The sequence below is a fragment of the Rattus rattus genome, chromosome 8, assembly GCF_011064425.1.
Source record: "Rattus rattus isolate New Zealand chromosome 8, Rrattus_CSIRO_v1, whole genome shotgun sequence".
Lineage (NCBI taxonomy): Eukaryota > Metazoa > Chordata > Mammalia > Rodentia > Muridae > Rattus > Rattus rattus.
Genome location: NC_046161.1, coordinates 58,317,130 through 58,338,980, shown reverse-complemented (window position 1 = coordinate 58,338,980; position 21,851 = coordinate 58,317,130). Strand labels below are relative to the sequence as shown.

The window sequence follows — 21,851 nt, the reverse complement described above, 5'->3', positions numbered from 1 at the left end:
AGTACTTGACACAGTCTTGGGGTTCACAGTGTGATTAAATATCCTGAAACACTGGGGTGGTGGTTATTTAGCCAATGTTTTCCAAAACACCCAGGTGACTGGGAAACCAAGTCACCCAAAGTCCAGCACCCGAGTGTAATGAGAGCCGAATGTTATCTTTCCTGTGCCTTCCACAGCCAACTTTTGACTCTTTCTCACGAGGGACCTGAGCTGACCGCTTGTGGACCTGACCCATTAGATCATCATCTCTCCTTTGGTGGAGACTACTCAATCATGTTACCAGAGTTAATGAACTCTGCAGCCTTAGTGATGGCCTGGCCGTGGCATGGTAGGTAAGTGCTAGACTAGAATCCAGCCTTGGTCTTCATGGATGCAAAGCCAAAGAATTTATCCCCGAACCCAGCTGTTCTTTTGCCTGTTTTTTGTTTTTTCAAGACACGTTTTCTCTGTGTAGCCCTGCCTGTCCTAGAACTTATTCTGTAGACCAGGCTAGCCTCGAACTCACAGCTGGAATCAGAGGCGTGTGCCACTACCTCCTGGCTGAACCTAGCTGTTCTTAAGACAAACCCCTGGTTAGTAAGTACAAACCGTACTTGGGACAAGAGTCCAGGTCAGGGGTTACTTACCCACAAGGCATTGTGTCTGCAGTCCCTGTCACCCACACTCCTTTACAGAATTTTTTAGTTTGTTTTTTTAATTCAAAAGAAACAAGGGTTAGGGATGCAACTCAATGGTTAGAATGCCAGCCAAAGGACCCGTGTTGGATCCCTAGAATCCTATAAAGTACGGTTGGTACCGTATAGGCACAAGGGTCTGTAACCCAGTTATTGCAGAGGGCAGAGCTGGAGGACCAGACTTATCAGCCTAGCTCCAGGCCCACTGGGGCTACACCGTGATAAAAGTAAATAGACACCAACAACTCCAGCCTGGATGTGGTTCTTATGACAATACATTTGTGAAATGTGTTTTAAATTATTTATGAAAGCACCTCTCCAAGGATGGAGGCATCCAGAGTCTGCAGGGGTCATAAGTCTCTCTGTGTCCAGCACCAGGCTCTGGAGGATGTGGGTGACTCTGTCCTCTGTCCCTTCCCTGAAGATGGCTTGTGCCAGACGGAGTGAGGACAGGGTGTGTTTCTGATAGCCTTCTGCACATCAGGCTCTGGAGCAAACAAAAGCATGAAGCCAGCCCTGGCCTGGCTGGAAAGGAAGACATACACACAGGAAGTCCCAAGCAAGGCGAGACAGGATGTACCGCCCCACTGTCGTCAGCTCTTACCTCTGTCTCTGCTTGGTCTTGTCATTTCATTTGTCATTTGAGTCATGTCCTGCTTTGCAGGTCAACGGACTGTTTCAGAGATTAGAATACTTTAATAAACAACTCTCTTGTTGATTTTCTTCCTTTCTGCAACCACTGTTAATGATTTAGACAGCAAATTTGTCATTCCTGAGCATTTGGTTTAACCGTTTCTAAGGATTCTGCTTGGGGAAGGCACGTCAGAGGGGACTGACAGGTGTCTACCTGGGACTGTCTGCTGGGGTGGAGGAAGCAGAGAGGAATGTGGCTTTCGTACTGAATAGAACCGTCTAGATTTTGTGAGAGGAGCAAGTGTTAGTGATTTACTGTTGGATGGCTTTGGGGAAAGGCACGTGTCGCCAAACTTTATATCCTAAGTTTTATCCCCGGGATCCACATTGGAGAAAGAACCAGCTCCTGCAAGTTGCATTCTGACCTCCACACTTGCTCCATATGTTGCCCTCCAAAATTAATTAAAATTAATTAATTAATTAATTAATTAATTAGTAAATTAGATCTAAATAAAAATAGCAAAGTTGGAAGCAGTGGAGGATGCCACCTATAATCCCAGCACTTACGAGGCTGAAGCAGGAGGATGGTAAGTTTGAGACCGACCTGTGGTATGAAGTGAGACTGTTATTTCAAAACACAACCACACAGTACAGTCAAACCAAATAACAAGCAATTGAACAAAACACCAAACGGTTCTGTGTTGAAGAGTGAATCCATCCATCTTTACCAGATCTATCCCCACACAGGGTCACACATGGTAGCCTAGGACAGCCTGGGAATCACAGTAATCCTCCTATCTCGTGACAAGCAGGTCCCACCAATGCCTGGCTTTAATTGTACATATTTCCAGTTTTGTGCGCCTGTAAACCTTTTTTTTTTTTTCTTTTCTTTTTTTTTCAGAGCTGGGGACCGAACCCAGGGCCTTGCGCTTCCTAGGCAAGCGCTCTACCACTGAGCTAAATCCCCAACCCTGTAAAACCTTTTTTTTACTGAGGTAAGCTGGCTGTAGTGGCACATGCCTCTAGCCCTAGCACCCCAAGAAGCAGAGACAGGGGTATCAAAAGTTCAAGCCATCCTCAGCTACTCAGTGAGTTAATGGCCAGCCTGCGTTACATTAAATTCTGTTTCAAAAATGAAACAAAAAATGAATGTGAACTGTCATGTAGTGGGCTAGCTATGCTGCTTGAAGGCAGAGACCTTGCCTAGCATCGAGAGACATGGCTTCAGTCCCCAGTACTGCAGGGCTGGGCCTGCGGCACGATGCCCATTGTGGTCAAACCCTTAGGTTTCTTATTTTATTTTATTTTTACATCTTTAATGATTTATGGCTGGGTGGTAGTGGCGAGCACCTTTGATTCCAGCCCTTGGGAAGCAGAGGTGGGCAAATCTCTGAGTTCAAGGCCAGCCTGGTCTACAGATTGAGTTCCAGGACAGCCTTGTGTTCCATGTGTTCTTTAGTGAGTCTCTCCGTGCGTTCTGACCCGCCTGACTCAGAACTCCTACCATGGCCAAGTCAGCCTCTCTACCGAGAGAGATGGCCTGCCCCAGAGTCTGAGTTACACAGGCTGAGAAACCCTGTCTTGAAAAAGCAAAACACACAGAGCCCGTCTTTTCTTATAAAATAATAGTTACGGGTGAGACTTGGCACTTGTCAGAAGTAGCACACGACAGCTCCTTTGCCGGTGCATCTGTATGAGGCGCATGTGGGCTGAGAGGGAGGGCGGATAGGCATACGCCTTGCACAGACCGGAGGCCAAGTTGGCTGACTCTTAGAAATTCAATCTGCCTCCCTTCTCCCCAACATTACCGGAGTGTCCCCAGGGCGCTAGGATAGGGGTGTGGCAGGTTATCTCAAGTTCTCAGGAAGAGGGGGTCAATGCCAGAGTCCTGCAAGAAAGGGAGGTTTGGGGTTCAGACAGAAAGGCACATGGCTTCCACAGCGCAGCCTGTGGTATCAGAGAGCGTGTGGAAGCTCTTTGAGGTCAGGAGCCACAGAGGGAAGGGGAGAGAACGCAGGTGAGACATCTAGCATTTTCCTCTACTGCCTGGGGTATCTGCATTAGGTTTTGTTTGTTTGTTTTTTAATTTATAAATGTAAGTACACCGTAGCTGTCTTCAGACACACCACAAGAGGGCCTCAGATCCCATTGCAGATGGTTGTGAGCCACCATGTGGTTGCTGGGATTTGAATTCAGGACCTCTGGAAGAGCAGTCAGTGCTCTTAACCGCTGAGCCATCTCTGCAGGCCTGGATTAGTTTTAATGTCAATGTGGAATATGTTGTAAATAAATATCTAATAACAGAAGAGGGAGAGAGTTGAGGGAGGACAGTAGGGAGTGGAACAATTAAATGTCATTATGAAATGTATGGAAGTATCAAGCAATTACAAGTTTAAATATATTATCTTTTTCATATATTTATATATGTATATATTAAATAAAACTATATCATGTAAAAATACATTTCCTGGTGCTGGGGATCTAGCTCGGTTGGTAAAGTGTGGCCTAGCAAGTGAGAAGTCCTGGGTTTGATTCTGAGCACCTTATCAATCTGCTGTGGTATATTCCTATAATCCAAACATGTGGAAGGTGGAAGCAGGAGGTTCAGGAACCCAAGGTAATTCTTGGTCATACAACAAGTTCAAGGCCAGCTTGGGCTCCATGAGACTGTTTTAAGGGAAGAGAAATTATTTCTCCAACACCTATGAGTCAAGTCACCTGTTCAGGAAAAAACCCTAGGTCCACAAGGCCGTAACCTGGCCTCAGTGCAGTTGTGTGAACTCTTAGATGAGCCTGGGGATCCCACTACACAGCAGTTACCCCAGCCTCCACATGTCCCCTCCTGACTCAGAGCAGACAGTGGTACAGACACCGTCCTTTCCTGGGAACACCCTAGGGGCAGAACAGTGACACCTCCAACTGCTCAGTCACGTGATCTCAGTCCCATTTCTCTGGGACTGGGGAGCAGGTACTAGGGGTCCTGAAGTTCACTTATCAGCTTGTTAAACAGGCGGTGTTCCATGTGTTCTTTAGTGAGTCTCTTCGTGCGTTCTGACCCGCCTGATGCAGAACTCCTACCATGGCCAAGTCAGCCACTCTACCGAGAGAGATGGCCTGCCCCAGAGTCTGAGTCTTCAGCATTGCCACTATTTAGTGGTCTCACCTGGTAATGACCGGCTCCATTCTCACCTCACTGATATGGTTCACTGACTCCTTACTCCATGTCAGATACTGTGTTTATCTGTGTGCATATGTGCATGTAAATGCGCGTGCATGTATGTTGAAGCCTGAGTTCAGCCTTGAATGCTTGAGTGTCCTTTCTCAGGCACTGTCTTTTTTTGGAGATGGCCAGGGAACCCTAGGGCTTCACCTGGCTCTGTCTCCCCATTGCTAGGATGACAAGTATGCACCACTATGTCCATGTTTTAACATTTTATTAATTTTAATTGTATGTTTGTGTGTATGTCTTTTATGTGGGTATACGGAGATTCCTGGAGGTCACAGACACTGGATCCCCTGGAGCTGGAGTTAGAAGTGGTTGTGAGTTTGATGTGAGTGTTAGGAGCTGAACTCAGGTCCTCCGGAAGAGCGGCAATTACTTTTGACCACTGACCCATCTTTCCAGCTGCCCTGCCTGGCTTTTTTAGTGTGAGTTTTGGGAACTGAACTCAGTTTGTAAGGTAAGCATTTTCCAGACTGAGCCCTCCTCTCTCTCAGAGACACTGAACTTTGATCTTCCAAATAACCTTCTAATGCCACAACCATTTAAAACTTAGATCATTACAAACTAGAAGTGGTAGAACAAGCCTGTATGCCTAGTGCTGGGGAGGTGGAGGCAGGAGGATTGCAAGTTTCGGGACAACCTGGGTTAACTACTGAATTTCAGGCCAATTTGGGCTTCGTAGCAAGACCATTTCTCAGATAGGGGATAAAAAGGGGCAGGAAAAGAACAGATTATTACGGAATGCAGAAGACGCATCTGGGAGGTCGCTCAGCTGTAGCACCTCAGAAGCACCAGGCCCTAGATTCATTCTCCATCATCGTAACTATCGACCAGCTACAAAACGCCCTCCAAACAGGAGGAAGAGGAGGAGAAGAAAGAGGGAGAGGAGGAGGAGGAGGGAGGGAGGACTCAGGCGGTCTATCTGAGGTCAGTCATCTGGTGGACAAATGGGGTGCCCGTCTATGTCGGTCACCTGGGCCTGTGGTCCAGGCTCTTAACCATTAGTCAATCCGGCTTGAGGCTGTCTCCTGCGCAGGTGACCTGGGTGACTAGAATAATACCAGCAATTGGTTTAGGAGTGCTATGGAAATGTCCCCCTTCGTTTAGACACACAACCCAGAGGAATCATCCTTTCTGAGAGACAAAGCAAAGAAATGAGGCAAACCCAGAGAGGGTGAGGTTAGATACTGATCAGCCCGGGATCATTTGTGGTGAGATACACAGACAGAGACTTTCTGATGCACGAGTCACCCTATGTCTTTCTAAGAAGTGATACACATAACCAATGCCACACCTTCGTAGATGTTGTTAAGTACAACGGAACTGAGTGCTGGTGCTGGAGCAATGGTTCAGGGCTTGCTCCGTTTGCAGGGAACCTGCTTCAGCCCCCAGCACCCACACAGCAGCCTAAAACCATTTGAAACTCCAGTTCCAGGGAATCTGACACCCTCTCTGGCCTTTAGGGTACCAAGTACATACATGATACACAGACAAACATGCAGGCAAACACTAAGTGAATAAGTACATTTGATCTCCAGCACTACATAACAGGACACAGTGTTGCACTATCATTGTCGTAGTCATCGTCATTCTCCTCCTCATCACAGCCTGCAGGCCAGAAGAGGTCATTGGATCCCATTACAGATGGTTGTGAGCCACCATGTGGTTGCTGGGAATTGAACTCAGGACCTCTGAAAGAGCAGACAGTGCTCTTAACCGCTGAGCCATCTCTCCAGCCCCGCAGTGTTGCACTCTTGAAGATCCAGAACTTACGAGGTAAGGGAGGAGAGCCAGAAGTTCAAAGTCACCCTTGAAGATATGTCCAGTTAGAGGCCAGCCTGGGTTACATGAGACTGTACCTCCAAAACTATAAATAAATGCCAAACGACATGCATTTCATCTTCGAATGTTACTAATGTTACTGCCCACTCTTTTCTTTTTCTCTTTTTTTTTTTCGGAGCTGAGGACCGAACCCAGGACCTTGCGCTTGCTAGGCAAGCGCTCTACCACTGAGCTAAATCCCCAACCCCTGTTACTGCCCACTCTTAAACACGTGACAGCAGAGGCCTGATATGTGAGTCTCAGCCTTCTTCTGCTTCCTTTTCTCCATTGCTTCCACCCTGGTCCAAACCTTCTGACTCTGCTAGCCAGGCTCCTGCCCCTGCCTGGTCAGCAGGCCGTTCTCTACATCCACTTAGGTGGAACCTAGTGAAACAGAAAGCCACCTGGGCTAAGTGGCCTAGCATAGTGGCAGAACGCTTGTCCTATCATGCACACAGCCCAGGGTTTGATCCTGCAAATCAACCATAAAACCTAGAAAGCAGGTTCTGCCTCCCTTGCTCACAACCTTCATGGCTTCCAACCAACTTAGAACACAAGCCAAAGACCCAACAGTGGCCTGCATGAGCCCACATCTGCCCCCAGTGTTTCTCTAACTTCTTTACCTCTGTGAAGCCTTGGAATGCTCTAAGCACATGCATCCCAGGCATGGTTCTGCCCCAGGGCTCTTGTGCTTCCTGATACTCATTCCTGCAGCTTTTTGCAAGCAGACGGTGTGATAGAAAGCACCCCTACCCCAACTACCACCACGACTTCAATGTCACCACCAAGACCTCCACCCAATTATGTCCCCGAATAAAATACCATTCCCATACTCCAATGTCACATTCCCAAGGAAACCTTCCTTGGTATATGCTCCCCTATCACCTCCAACCCCCTCCAATGCCTCTCTTTCCTCTTTGTTTTTCTTTGATCTTGGAGTCTTATTTTCAGTATGCTGTGCACCCTGCTCCTTTGGTTGTGGTCTGCCTCTTTTCCACTAGATTCCATGAACTCTGGAATTGCTGGACTTGGTTTATTGTAGGTTCCCTAACTCTGTCTGGGAGGAGGGATGGGTACTCAGCAGGATCTCAATAAATACCAATAAACTCAGAGCTCCCTTAGAGTATATGAGCATCCCCAACCCCACAAGGGAGAGTCTGTATTGTGTATCAGAATTTCAGAAGGGCTATCACTTTCAGGTGTGTCCTAACTTTTCCACTGTTGGCCAAATATGTTTGCCTTCCAAAGCGGTAGACCACATCCCTTAGTCGTTTGGTCCTAGAGTTGGTTATAACATTTGAGTGTATAATTGTTCTCACAGAGCTAATAGGCAGTGGGTTCTGATGAATCTTTTCGTCAATCCATTCAGTCATGGCAAGAGGTGGCTAGGCTTTCTGTGTAACTTCTTTCTTTATAAACCATGCTCCCTAGATCCCGATCCCTCCCACCATTCATAAGCAAGCTCTAGCCTCAGTGACTTCCGCCTCGTTCCTTACTAGTTAACGTGGAAACTTCCCAAGGGCAAAAGACCAACTTTTTTTTCCCCTGTAGAACCAGGTGCTCTCTAAGGAGATGCACGCTCACTCACCTGGTCTCAACTCTGCCACCTACTGGCCGTATGAGCAGAAACAAAATAGTGTAACTTCTGTTTCCCTGAACTTTAAAGAAGAGTCTAGGAACAAGACCTTGCTTGTGTTGTTGGGAGGGTTGGAGAAGATGCTGTCTAAGAGAGTTTGGCTGGGGAGGCCGGGGGGGGGTCAGTGAAGTGGGAGTTTTAACTCAGGCACACCACAGACACCGAGTGTTCTGGTGCCAGGAGACGTGAGGCGAGCACCGTCTGAGACAGGAGGGTGTCCGGTGGTCTTGTTCTGATTCACGCTGATGTGGGTGGCCTAGCCTGGCTACTTCCCACCTCTGCCCTTATAGACCTTTGTTTCAAGGGGAAGAACAAGGAATTGTGCTGTTGCAAGTGGGGCGGTGCTGAAATGAGGAGTCATGGGGTGCTCTGGGGAGAGAGAGGAAGAAGGAGGGGACAGGTGTAAAGCTAAGGGGTCACTCACTTCTTCCTGGGTGACTTCCTGCAACCGCAGGACCTTGAGGATGGGATTTGGCCTTCCTCCTTTCTCCTCGTTTCCCTGTATCCCAGGGAATCCCAGCCTGGCAGTTTAGCAGAGTGGTCAGAGCTGTCTGTCACTCTGCAGGTCTGTGCAGCTGGACAACACCACACACACCCTCTAGTGGTTACAAGGTGTGCCAAGCACTGGGCTGGATGGGTCTGAGAAGGAGCAGTCCTTCAGCTTCTTCTAGGGCTTCTGGTCATTCAGCTTTGGCAGTTGCCCCAGCATGGTCGCTACCCCCATTTACAGTGGACAACCCACACTTGCCCAGTTGGAGAAGTACCATAGTAGCATCAGTCCTGGTCGGTCTCAGGCTTTCCAGGCTCTGGCTGTAGTGCGGGGGCATTCTTCCTAGGCTACATCCTACTCCACGGTGAGCCTGGGCCAAGAGGCTAAATTTTGCTTAAGTTAGCAGCCCTTTTATTTATTCCTTTATTTATTTGTTTAGTGTGTGTTTGTGGTATATGTGTTGTGGGTGGACATATGTGTGTGAGGCCAGAGGTTGACACTGCTTGACTACTCTCTACCATCCTTCCTCCTTCCTTCCTTTATTTCCCAGACAAGATCTATTGCTGAACCTAGAGCCCATCCTCAGCCAGCCTGGCTGGTCAGAGAGCTCCAGGAACCTGCCTCTGTCTACCCCCAACTCCTCAGTTCTGGGCTTGCAGGCCAGCATTGCTGTGCCTGGCTTTTTTTCTACATATGGACCACTGGACATCTAATTAAGGTTGTCATGGGGAACACTTTAGTGGTAAGCCATCTTTCCAGCCCCTAGCTTAAGGTAGCAGGCTTCTTGAGGGCCTGTTTTAGTCTCTCCTAGCCTGGTATACCTCAGGGAGAGATGCTTGTGCTCAGAGTAAAGGAGCAGGAGAAACAGAAAGTCTCAACTCATACACCTCTCCAAGTGTAGTGATGTGGGAACACTTCTGTAAGTATCCTTCTCTCCCACAAGGGAGGCCTTGCAGATAGTCTACAGGCAGGAACCCCTCTTTCAGGAGTCTTGGCATGTTTGCCACTCATACTTCTTTATAGCTGGGTTCAATTCCCACCCTGACCACTAATAACAAACCCATGCAGGCTATTGTATCTACTCTATATACTGGCGGTTGCCACCTTCATCTCCAGAGCCTTGTAGTGAGGAGTGGTGGCCTCCTACAGAATGTCCATCCATAGAAGCAGTACCGTGCACCACATTTTGGAAACTACTACTGTAAAAGGTATGTTGTGACAACACCAGGGTACATGCCTCTTCCTGCTGTTGGGGGTTGAGAGCACGTGACTCTCTGGTTTTGGTTCTCCCAATAGGTTTCAATGGCAAATTAAATGAGCAAGTTTCTGTGCCTCAGTTTCCTCATCTGTACACAGAGAAAATAAAACTGATGAACTGTTTAGGCTTGAAACTGACGCTACCATGGTAAAGAGCTCAAAGCATCTGCTCTTATTGTAACCCAGAGGTGAGGCAACAAGTTATCTTTGTAAAAGGGAACATAATTGCTTTATCTTTGTATTTATTATTTTATTTTGGGAGACTTTTGGAGACAGGGTCTTATGGGGGCCCAGGCTGGCTTCCAGGTCAACGTGTAGCCCAGGGTAGCCTTGAACGCCTGACCTTCCTCCCCTCCACCTCCCAAGTGCTGAACTGATGGGTGTGAACAACCCTGTAGGGCTCTTTTATGTTTTAGGACTTCTTCAGAGGTGAGACAGAAGCTAAAAGACAAGTTTGTGTGGGTGCTGCTTGCCCACTTTCGATGTATACACCATTTCCTAGAATCTGCCTTCTGTGAGGCAGGCATTATCAAAGGAGAAACAGAGGCCAGAACAAGGTGAACTCATATTCACCTTGGCCAAAATAGTGAAGGTTGGGTGTGACAACTGGCCCTGCAGCACTGGAATACCTGGCTCCAGGTGAGGCTCAGGAAAGTATTCTGTGTCTTTTCTGCACCCGCGGCCCTTCCCCCAGCGCACATCCAGACCTGGTTCTGGACTCGCACGCCACCTTCACGATAGCAGCCCAGAACACGGGAATCCTAAAGGGGATCACAAGTCCGCGCCCCATCCTCCCCACTCCGCCTCACGCGGGGTGCGGCGTCAAGCCCCAGGCCAATGAGAGTAGCGGAATTTCTTTCATTGAGCTCGGGGCCCGGGCTCCTGCCCGGAAGGGGGCGTGGCGCTGCGCCGGGGGTGGGGCCGCGGCGCGCCAGGGGAGGGCGGGGCCGGCCCTGCGGCTGGGCCAATCGGCGCCACGCCCGGGAGGGGGAGGGGGGAACCAGGCCTTTTTTCCCCTCCGCGCGGGACCAATCCCGACTTTACAAGCTTGAACTTTTGCCACCCTCGGACTAGCAAGCACGCCCGAGGAGGTACCCCGCCGCGCCGGCTCCAGGGCAGGAGCGGCCTTAACCCTTCCTCTGCCGGTCTGCAAGTCTGCCCCCAAATTGCCCCCGTTTTCATAGTGAAATATAGCTGGGGAAAGCACGCCCCTCCATCTACATCACTCTTGGAGGGGCGAAAGGTAAATTCACGAAGGGGAAGGAAGCGCCTGGCCTTGAGAGGAGCCCAGGACGCCAGGCGGCCAGGAGGGAGAGCCCAGGCGACCAAGAGGAGCCATCCAAGAGCACTCCCGCCTCTACTCCACCCTGTCCGAGTCCCCACCTCCGGCAATCCAGGAGCTCCCCTGTTCCCTCGCCCCGCAGTGTAGCCGAAGGGGAGCGACCCCTAGTTCTGGGCAGGGGGTGCATGGAGCCTTCATGGGTCACGAAAGAAACCCGCTATCCCAACTTCTCCGGCGCCCCCCCAACTCCCCAGAGACGCAGGGCAGGAAGGCGCGCACACACGCCCATTTTTATTAGCCCGCGCTGAGGCTGGGGGTTTGGACTGACTCTAAAGTGCAATGCGCGTTTGCAAGTTTGGGCACAGGCCAGAGAGAGGCAAAGGGCCGCCTTGGAGTCCGGGTCGCGGTGGGTTCACCCAACAGAGCTGGGTAGCTGGGCGTGTTTGTTAGCGGGTGTGCGGGACCGCTGGCATAGGTGCCCAAGGCGGGACCTGAGCTAGAGTGGGAGTCGCGGGCACTGTCAGCCTCCGGGCGGGGGTACTGGGGCGGGCGAGGGGCGGGCGCCGGGGTTCGGCCCGCCCCGGGAACCAGCCCCCTTGGAGCCTCGGGCTCAGCAATGGGACGTGTTCTCCTTTAAGAGTTAAGAAACTTGAAACCTTGTTTGCGCAACAATCAGCGCCGCGGAGCCGCCAAAGTGTCTAGACTGGCATATGATGGGAGGCAGCCAATGACTCCGCGGCGCTCCTCCGGGGGCCCTCAGTGTGCGTTTGAGGAGAACAAAAAAGAGAGAGAGCGCCGAGCGGGGGAGCAAGCGAGGGAGCTGAGCCCAGAGAAAGAGCCGCCGGGCGCTACCTCGCCAAACCTCGCTGGGACCGCGGGGCCACCAGGAGGCACTTTGGTGGAGGGGGGAGGGGGGCGACCTCGGCAGCCGCGGCGCCCGAAGCGACCCAGCGCAGCGTGGGGCGGGCTGCGACCTCTGCCTCGGTGGATTGCATTTTTAATTAAGGATTCCTAGCAGCTCTTTGGGATTTTTTTTTTTTTCGGCTTCCACTCATGTGTTGACACCCGCGTTCAGGAGAGACTTGCCCCAAGTGCACCGAGCGCCCGGGACCTGGAGACGGAATTGCTTTTCGTGCGTGCAAATCCAAGCATTTTGAGTTTTGTTTGGGACCTTTTTCTTGCTTTGCTTTTATTTTTATTTTTATTTTGTTGCAGGGATCTGGGAGTTATCCACAAGCCTTAGTTTCGGATCCTGCAGGGAAAGCCCATGTAGCATAGCGCTTGGCTTTTGAAGGCAGAGCTGTGCAGACACATTTGGGGGTACGACGCAAGCGCTTTGTGTTCGTGTACCAGCCGCGCAACTTTTGAAGGCTCGCCGGCCCATGCGGGGTGTCTCTAGCATCGTTTCGCCGGTGGCTTCCCTAAAGTTCCAGGGCAGCTGGAGTTGAGCAGTCCCGGCCCCATCGCGATCCATGTAGCCCGCTGGTCCCTCGCGGACTGCGGCTCTGCGCGCGCGTGTGCCCGGCCCGGCCAGGCGCGAGCTCCCTCATGTTGCAGCCCTGCGGTGCCCCTTCGACGACAGGCTGTGCGCAGTCTGCACGGCGCCCCGCGGCAGAGCTTCATGTGGGGCTGCGGCCCGCGCAACCGGCGCCTCGTTGAGGGAACGGACCCCCGGTAACCGGAGACCGCCTCCCCTCCCACCACCCCAGGCGCCAAAGGGTATCGTATGTTCAGGTCTAAACGCTCGGGGCTGGTGCGGCGACTTTGGCGAAGTCGTGTGGTCCCTGATCGGGAGGAAGGCAGCGGCGGCGGCGGTGGTGGCGACGAGGATGGGAGCCTGGGCAGCCGAGCTGAGCCTGCCCCGCGGGCACGAGAGGGCGGAGGTTGCGGCCGCTCCGAAGTCCGCTCGGTAGCCCCGCGGCGGCTCCGGGACGCGGTGGGACCGCGAGGCGCCCTGATCGCGGGCAGGCGCCGGCGCACGGGGGGCCCCCCGAGGCCCGTGTCGGAGCCGGGGGCCGGAGCTGGGGGCTCCCCGCTGGATGTGGTGGAGCCTGGAGGCCCGGGCTGGCTGCCTGAGAGTGACTGCGAGACGGTGACTTGCTGTCTCTTCTCCGAGCGGGACGCTGCAGGCGCGCCCCGGGACTCTGGCGATCCCCAAGCCAGGCAGTCCCCGGAGCCGGAGGAGGGCGGCGGGCCTCGGAGTCGCGAAGCCCGCTCGCGGCTGCTGCTTCTGGAGCAGGAGCTCAAGACAGTCACGTACTCGCTGCTCAAGCGGCTCAAGGAGCGTTCGCTGGACACACTGTTGGAGGCTGTGGAGTCCCGAGGCGGCGTGCCGGGCGGCTGCGTGCTGGTGCCGCGCGTCGACCTCCGTCTGGGCGGCCAGCCCGCGCCACCGCAGCTGCTGCTCGGTCGCCTTTTCCGCTGGCCAGACCTGCAGCACGCAGTGGAGCTGAAACCCCTGTGCGGCTGCCACAGCTTTGCCGCCGCCGCTGACGGGCCCACGGTGTGTTGCAACCCCTACCACTTCAGCCGGCTCTGCGGGCCAGGTGAGCGCGCGCGGGGTCGCCTCGACCTCCCACTCTACCCTTCTGGCCCCTTTCTGTGGCCACCTCATTGTTGGATATTCTAGGGATTCCCCCACCCCCACCCCACCTATATACTGGGAGCCTGCGGGGGATTGAGGAAAGTTGAGGAATAGGTGTCTGCAATTTCAAATGATAACTTTATTTTGTGGCGCCAGCAAAGTGAGAAAGGGACACGTCCCAGTTTCCATATGCAGTCTCTGGGATTTAAGGTAGATTGCAGCTTTGTGAAACGGGATAGTAAGCCGTGGAGAGGCCAAAGGAGTCAGTGCCACCTCTCCTTTGGGGATTCACCTCAGTCGGTACCCAGCTTCTGGCATTTGTATGCATATCCTATACCCCTGATCGGCTCTTCCCGCCCAGGTAGGTATGACTCTGAAGCTGTCTGTAGGGAAGTCATGCCTAGCGTCATAAGTGTTTGCAAAATGTTTGACTTGTTCCTTTCTATGGTTGGAGCGAGACTCTGCAGGGCAAACCCTTGTTTCCACCATCCTTTGGGATGGAATGCCAGGCTCCTGTATCATCCTGGCTCTTAATTCTGGCCTTTAGCTTACCTCTGAGGGACCTGAGGCATCTGGGAGTCAGAGGCTGCTAGCTCTTTTGTTACCCTGAGAACTGGCCCCTTTGCTCTCCTGGGATCTCCTGCACACACCCTACTTTAGCCTTACTTAGCTAGGCAGGCTCAGGTGCAGGAGCAGAGGTGAGGACAGATGAAGGGCCCTGACAGGCCAGAGAGTACACACACACACACACACACACACACACACACACACCACACACACACCCTTGCTTTCTGTACCACGAGTAACACTCGCTATAGGTGTAGGTGAATACATCCAAGGGCTTTGTATTTGCAGGGAAAAAATGGAACAGGTAGTTACAGGCTGTTGGCTCTGGTCAGCTCTCAGGTCTCCTCACTCAGCATGGACCGGGCAGCTAAGGAAGCTTGACTTCTCCCCTGTATAGATGAGGGCCTAGCGGTGTGAAGAGAAAGGAAGTTTCCCTCCCATTATTGTGGCTCCTGATGTGCTTCCCTCATGGTCCCTTCAGGCTCAATGTAGAGACTTTGGGCCTACAAAGAACTCTTGGCCTGCGCCCACACTGGGCTTTCTGTGCCTAGAGGCTCACTGACAGCTTCCCTGGAGGAGACTGCTATCTCTGTCTCTTGGGAGGAGGACTTTTATTTGTGGTTGTACTGCCTCCCGTCATAGTTTTGCTTTCTAGTGGGAGATAGATGGCAGGACCCACTACACTCTTCCAATAAGGTCTTAATTATTTTTTTCTGTCACCAAGTCACAGTTCTAACAAGTTTGTGAAGCATTACTCTGTACCAGGTACTCTGTGTGTGTGGTGGGGAGGGAACAGGGATTCTTGCTGTCAAGTCTTTCTCTGAGATGGGAAGAAGCTAGGGGGTAAGGGGGCGGGGCTGGGTCAGTGGTCTGAGCCACCAGGAGGGCTGTGGGCGTGCTTGTAACTGGATCACCTCTGGGAGTGCCTAGCCTTTAACCTGGAGCAGCCTCAGAGGAGGGGGTGGACCTAAAGAGAGCTTGCTCAGGTGGGTGGACCGGAAAAGGAGGGGTGAAAAGCTGGAGGCTTTAGGACCCACTCAGTTCCTCTCTTTGCCCTTCCAATTGGCCCAGCTTAACCAGGGAGAATTTGAGGGAGACCTGATGAACTATAGACCTAGGCTTAGTGACCTTGAAGAGCATGTGTGTGTAGGAGGGCTCTAAAAACATGCTCAACAGAACTGAGTATTGGAACGTAATTCCCTGCCTCCCCCTTAAAGAACTTCCCCATTGGGGAGTGGGGCATACAGCATGTGTCTGTTCCCTGCTACTGGGAGCTACAAACCTAGGAGGACTCTAGTCAGCTAACTGGGGGCAACTCTAAAGACTGTGGTTGTGGGAAAGAAGCAAGAGTTTCCTGTATGCCTGGTTGACCCTCTTGCCTTCCCTGGGACTGAAGACGGGGAAGCCCTTTGCTGCCCACCCCGCCCCCGGGGCTGGCCGCCAGGCTGGCTCCTAGAACTGGGCGGGCACATAGCTGGGGTTCAGCGGAGCGCGTCCTGATAAGGAGACCGCTCCTCCCAACTTTCCAGCTCAGGGAAGGATGAGGCATGGGGCAGGCAGGCAGACAGACAGACAGACAGACTGACTGGGCATACCACTAGAGTAAAGTGCATGAGAACACCCAGTACCAGTCATTCGTGCCTGGACTCCACCCTCAAGGATTCCCAGTGTCAAGACATGTGGGAAGTGTGGTCCGTCCCCTTCTGAGCATGGCAAGTTGATGGCCCTGGCCTCCTCCCATCTGTAAAGTTCTGAGTTGGCCTAAACGGCAAAGGTGAAGAGGTGATGGGGCAGGTTACAGGTTCCTTGGGCTTTCTCTCTGAAACTGGTGTTAATGCACCGAGGCCTCATCCAGAGTACCAGGCTCAGTGCATGATATAGTCTGGGGGCCCCTGGGAATTTCCTTTCCCCGGGCCCTTCTGTTTAGGACTAAAGGCAGCGCCGAGTTTGGTGGCTGCCTATGTGGACGGAAATGTGGAGAAATACTTTAATCACAGCTCTGACCTGTTTATAGAGTTCCTTTCTCCTGCAAGTATCCATTAACTCTGGAATGAATCTCCTGCTCTTTGCTTCCCTACTTTTTTTTTTTCTGTAATTATATTCAGTAAATTACTATTATCCAAATTGTGCCCGGGAAAGAGAGAGCAAGAACTTCTAAAGGGCTGGAGGAGGCTGCCTAGGAAAACACAGGGTTCCCAGGCCAGGCCTGGAGGAATTAGAATGGACTAGAAAGTTTTTCCTTTTATTTGGCCTGGCATTATCCCTTTGAAATAAGATCAATTTCAAGTTGGGCTTCCCGGCCCCGCCCCGCCCCCTCGCGGCCCCTCGGCCTGCCTGTCTGCTCCCCGCTCCTCTCTTGGAGGTGAGGAAGCCGTGATAATGCCCAGTTTGCCTCTTGCTGGCGCCAGCCGGCTGCGGCTGCGCTGTTTATCTGGCTGCTGGGGGAATCTGGGCAGTTAGGCTCCTTCAGCCTTAAAGCGCCAGGAGCTCCTTTTCTGTCCTCCGATCCTGGGGCTTGGAATCAGAACCCTAGGTTCTGAAGGAAGAAGAAACAGACGCCTAGGAGGTCCTCCACGCCCGCCCGCCCCCGGCTGTCACCCCCTGGGAGAAGGAGAAGTCGGAGGTCCAGGAAAGCATGTGGATCTTGTCCTACAGCAAAGAACTGCCCTTCATAGATGGGTGGAAAGTGTCAAATGGAAACTGCCAGGCACAGAGAGAGGCTGTGAACTTTTTTCTGGCCTCAAACGAAGGTCTAGATCCCAGAAGGCTAAGTAGCCCCTGAGGGCTGACCAGAGGGGTGACTGGGCTGGGCAAGCCTGGACTGACTCCTGATGCTCTTGGCTCCTGGCTGACTACTCAGCTTCTAGAGGAAGTAAAGGGAGATTCTTCCAGTCTTGCCTGGAACTGGCTTGGAGTTTCTCATGTCTTCCTATTTTTCTCTCGACCATGTCCAGTTCTTTCAGAGGAATCTGCAGAGAAGTGTTCTGTTTAGAACGTGTAAATTATTTCCAAATCAGTATTGCTCTTAACAAGAGGTAGGACATCTTCTAGACAGTTGGACAAGGAGCTAGAAGATTCTCTTCTGGTCTTATGTCTCAACTAGTGGAGGGCTCACCTAGCCTGCCTGAGTCGTGTCCTATGGTTCCATTCTCCTGAATCCCGCAGGCCGTGTGGGAGGGGGTGGGAGCCACAGGTAAGAATTACTGGTATTGTTCAGAGCACATCATTCATAACAGCAAAATGTGGAAGCGGCCCAAATGTCCATTAGCTGATGAATGGATGAACAAAGCGTGAAGTAGCCAAACAATGGAATATCATCCAGCCATAAAAAAGGGTGAAGTGCTCACACATGCCACGGCGTGGATGAACCTGGAGAACGTTGTGCTGAGTGAAAGAAACAGACACAAAGGGCCTGTATGATTCTACGTACGTGAACCATTCAGAGTAGGCAAATCCATAGAGACAAAAAGTAGATTAGTGGTTGCCTGGGGTTTGGGTTGGAATATAGGAAGTGGCTGTTAATAGGGATAGGGTTTCTTCTTGTGGTGATGAAAATCTCCTATAATTAGATCATGGTGATGGTCACACAACTCTTCGAATGCACCCCAAACCACTAAATTGTATACTTTAAGAGGGTGGATCTTGTGACCTGTGAGTTTATATCTCCTTTATCTCCTCTTTTTTTCTTTCTTTTTTTTTCTTTTTTCTTTTTCTTACCTTTTTTTTGAGACATTTCTCTGTGTTGCACTGGCCATCCTGGAACACACTCTGTAGATCAGGCCGGTTTTGAACTCACAGAGATCCACACTCACCAAGGGACTAGGGGTGGCCAGGGATATCCTCTGGTGTGCATTATTACCACGCATCTTTTCTCTTCTTTTTTTTTAAATAAAGAAAAAGATTACCTAGTGTTGGTGTACAACAGCAACAGGATAATCTCTGCAGCTGCCTTCAAGTACAGCCTTGGGCTGGTCCTTTCTCAAGTACAGCCTTGGGCTGGTCCTTTCCTGGTGGGATGTCAGGTGTCCCATGAATAAAAAGGAGTTAAGGGCCTTTGTTGGTGGGGGACCCCTGTAATCCCAGTGTTCAGGAGGCAGAGACACAGTGATACCTTTGAGGCTAGCCTGAGCTACTGCATCGAGACCCAGTGAGTTAGTAAAACCCAGGCTCCTTTGAATTAGATGTGCCAGAGTTCTGTATTGTGGGTTGCTGACTAGAAACCCCGCTCTTTCTAGAAGGTTCTGTGGTTAGGTGAAGCCCCTCCTGGGAGCTTAGCTGTTTTTCACTGGCTGCAGGCAGGTCTGCAATTTTGGCTTATTGGTTTTCTTTCTGTCTCACTATTGTTAGGAACCCTACCTCAGTTGTGATTGCAGCAGTGGCTGCTTCCTTAGGGGAAGCAAGGCGAGCACTTTCTTTCCTCTGCCTTTTTTGCTTTCAGGTAAAATCCCTGTCAGAGGATATTCCTGTACCATGTTCCGGTGGTGGAGACAGGAGGGTCAATAGTTCAAGGTCATTCCTGGTCGTATATTGAATTCAGGGCCAGCCTGGGCTGTAAGAGATACTGTTTCAAAGAGGGGGGAGGGGAGAGGAGAGAAGAGAGAAGAGAAGAGAGGGGTTGGATGGGGAAGGCAGGGATGACGACAGTTGCTTGCTACACCCCAGCTACTACCTCTGTTGCTGGAGACGAGTGTGGGGGCAGATGTCTAACCAGGCCTTGTGTTTCAGGGGTTGTAAAAAAGGGTGTGCACAGCAGACAGACTCTGGTTCTGGCTCCACAGTTTCCCTGGGAGTCACTTCCATTCACCAGACCTCAGACTCCTCTCTGTGGTGGGAACCCAGGCTGTCTTCTCTCCCTGAGAGTTCATGCCTTTCCATGCTGGGCAGCTCTCTGAGGTCTGGCCTCAGGATGAATGAGTACAGGTGAAGTAGCTCTTACTGAAAGTGCATAGTCTTCCTCCTTGTGTCCTGTTTGAGGTCACTGGCTGGTCCCCTTTGGTTCTCAGATCCTTTCTCCCACTCTTGTCCTGGCATGGGAACACTGAGCCAGCACCGGGTGGAGAGGGGCCCTTGGTTCTTGGTCTCTTAGAACAGTGAAGCTCCTGGGTGTCAGTTTCCTCATAAGCAAAATAGGACTGTGGATACTATCTTATATATTTACTCTGATCTCTGAGAAAAGATCAAACTGAAACTGCTGTCTGGTGAGCATGATTAACCATTATGTACTTGAGGTCTGTAAGAATCAGAGAGGACAGTGGACTCAGAGTCTTGACTTTGAGGGAGCCACTTCTGGACAGGGTTGGGGCAGGAGAGGGAAGCCTCCTTTGGGTGTATGAAGCACACATAACTAATGCTCCTGTAACTAATGGTGCCTTATTATAATTGCGAAAACACTCATTACCCCTGTGTCATTCCTGATAGCCACCTAATAATAGTTATTACTCCTTTACTACTGTGGAGTTTGCTTTAGCTTGCGATCTGATGGGGTTTGGTTTCATTTACAGAAAATGGAGGGTCATTTCATTCACCCAGATTGTTACTTAGTTTAGCAAATTGTTACTTCCCTGGTAAAGCAAGAGCCCAAGAAATTCCTCAGAAGGCAAAGTATATGTTTTAAAGGAGGAGTATTTCAGGCAAACGCCATAGACAAGCCCGAGTCAGAGTCTGAGCTGGAAGACCGGGACCCACTCCTGGCTTTTCCTTACAAAACCAGAGACTGAGACCACAAGCTGGAAGTAACTGGCCTAAAATGCAGAGAGTTCCAGGGCCCCACTAACTCTGCCATCGTCCCCACACCAGGAGTGGTGGTTCTAACGTGGGTTAAAATAATTGTTAAAAATTTGATTATGATTGTCATGCATGTAGTGAGGGTGTATACATGGTATGAAACACACGTGAAGGTCAGAGGACCACTCCAGACCGTCTCGTCTGTTCTCCCCTTCCACTATGTGAGTTCTGGGGACTCAAACTCAGGTCCGTCATCTTGGCAGCAAGCTTCTCTACATGCTCACCATCCCACCCCCACCCCCACCTCGTCTCGTCTCCAACCACATTACCATGATTTACTCTGATTTGATTTGTTGAGCTGTGCAAAGGGAAATCGAGGAAGCCCTCGTTCCATTTCTATTTCACACAAGCAACATGAAATTTCAGTATAAGTATATTCAAGGTATATCGTAAGGCTTGCACTAATACCGAGAAGGCTGTAGGCTATGCTTAGCTCAAATGCAAGCAGAATGGAGCCTCCTGTATGTTATCTGGCGGCCGTGCGTGCTGACTTCTGCACCAGTGTTTTTCTAGTTGTAAGAATAATAAAGGCGCTGTTTACGGGAGTGTGACCAAGAGCTGTGCTAAGCATATTGCTTATGCTATCTTTTGCCCTTCTGGCAAAAACCAAGAGGTCTGTGATTATCATCCCCGTTTTTTTAATTGAGGAAGTCAACTTGGAGAGTTGAAGGCACTCGAAGGAGCTCACAAAGCACTGGTGTCAGAAGTGGGGACTGAGCCCCAGGCTGTCTGTGCCCTTAGACTGGGCATCAGAGATGGCAGGAGACTTGGAAGACTTCCTGGGGTTTGAGGAAAGTGATAGTTAAAAGCACGTGGGACACCAGGTTGACATGCTGTATCCTATCTTTCAGAATCACCGCCGCCCCCCTATTCTCGGCTGTCTCCTCCTGACCAGCACAAGCCACTGGGTAAGTGTGCCCTTCCCTGGAGGGGTGGGCTGCTTTGGGTGCTTTCAAACAGGGTGAAGTTTTACAAACACTCCCACGGTTGGGCTGCTCCAGAGAGACTATTTACATCTTCAAATTCCAGGCTCCTCGTTAACCTCTCTGTGACCTTTAAACATGGGCCTGTGGGAGATGAATGGGTCCTGACTTAAGCTGTTCTTTGGAGGTGGGCTGGGATTTCTGGGTCTCTTTTCCTTCCTGCCTCCCCCAGCCTTGGGTTACTGTCTACCAGTGTGTTAACTGAGAATGTGACAGGCACACAGGGCGTAGAGTCTTTGTTTCGATATACCTGTCCGTGCCCCACACCTGAACAGGTGGACAGAAGGCTAGCTGTCTCCGAGGGGGTTTAGTGGAGAGAGGTGTCATTTCAGACATGTTCTGTGCTATGCCAAGCTGTCTTTTCTGTATCGCTTGGGGGCTAAGGGTCAGCTCACGTTCTGGGGTTCACACATACACTGTTAAAAGCAGATGAGGGGCTGGATAGATGGATCATGGGTTGAGAGTGCTTGCTGCTCAGCCAAGAGGATCTGGGTTTAGTTCCCAGCACCTACATCAGGTGGGTTCCCAATTGCCTGCCACTCCAGCTCTGTAGAATTCAGTGCCCTCTTCTGGCCTCCAAGGGTACTTGCATGCATGTGATGCACATGCAAACACTCAGGTGCACATACACTTATACACCACTCACCCACTCACTCAGTCAGTCACTCAGTCAGTCACTCACTCACTCAGTCACTCAGTCACTCAGTCACTCACTGACTACTAACTGTTCAAACACAGAGATGCTCTGGGCCCTGGGCTCTCTCCTCTGTGGCTTTGGAGCAGTCATGTGGTCTGTGGAGTTCTAGTAGCAGGTGAGCTGGCCTTAAGAGTTCCAACACAGCAGCAACCCTATGACCAGTAGTTTCTGTGAGCCCCAGGCCTCCAAGGTGCATTGGCATAGTGTTGGTGCTAGAACA

At 51.3% G+C, this 21,851-nt stretch overlaps 1 protein-coding gene across 2 annotated transcripts in view; it reads left to right on the top strand.

Annotated features, from left to right (window-relative positions):
- The first annotated feature begins 11,333 nt into the window (after window positions 1-11,333).
- Smad6 (SMAD family member 6) overlaps window positions 11,334-21,851 on the top strand; it is a 69,217-nt gene continuing 58,699 nt past the window's right edge. The window contains exons 1-3 of one of the 2 annotated variants that reach the window (XM_032910410.1): window positions 11,334-11,422; window positions 12,232-13,562; window positions 20,803-20,859. In XM_032910410.1, the coding sequence (XP_032766301.1) occupies window positions 12,743-13,562; window positions 20,803-20,859 (877 nt within the window). In that variant the 5' untranslated portion in view covers window positions 11,334-11,422; window positions 12,232-12,742. Of the gene's footprint in view, window positions 11,423-11,468; window positions 12,149-12,231; window positions 13,563-20,802; window positions 20,860-21,851 lie in introns of those variants that run through there. The other variant, XM_032910409.1, reaches the window with a different exon arrangement.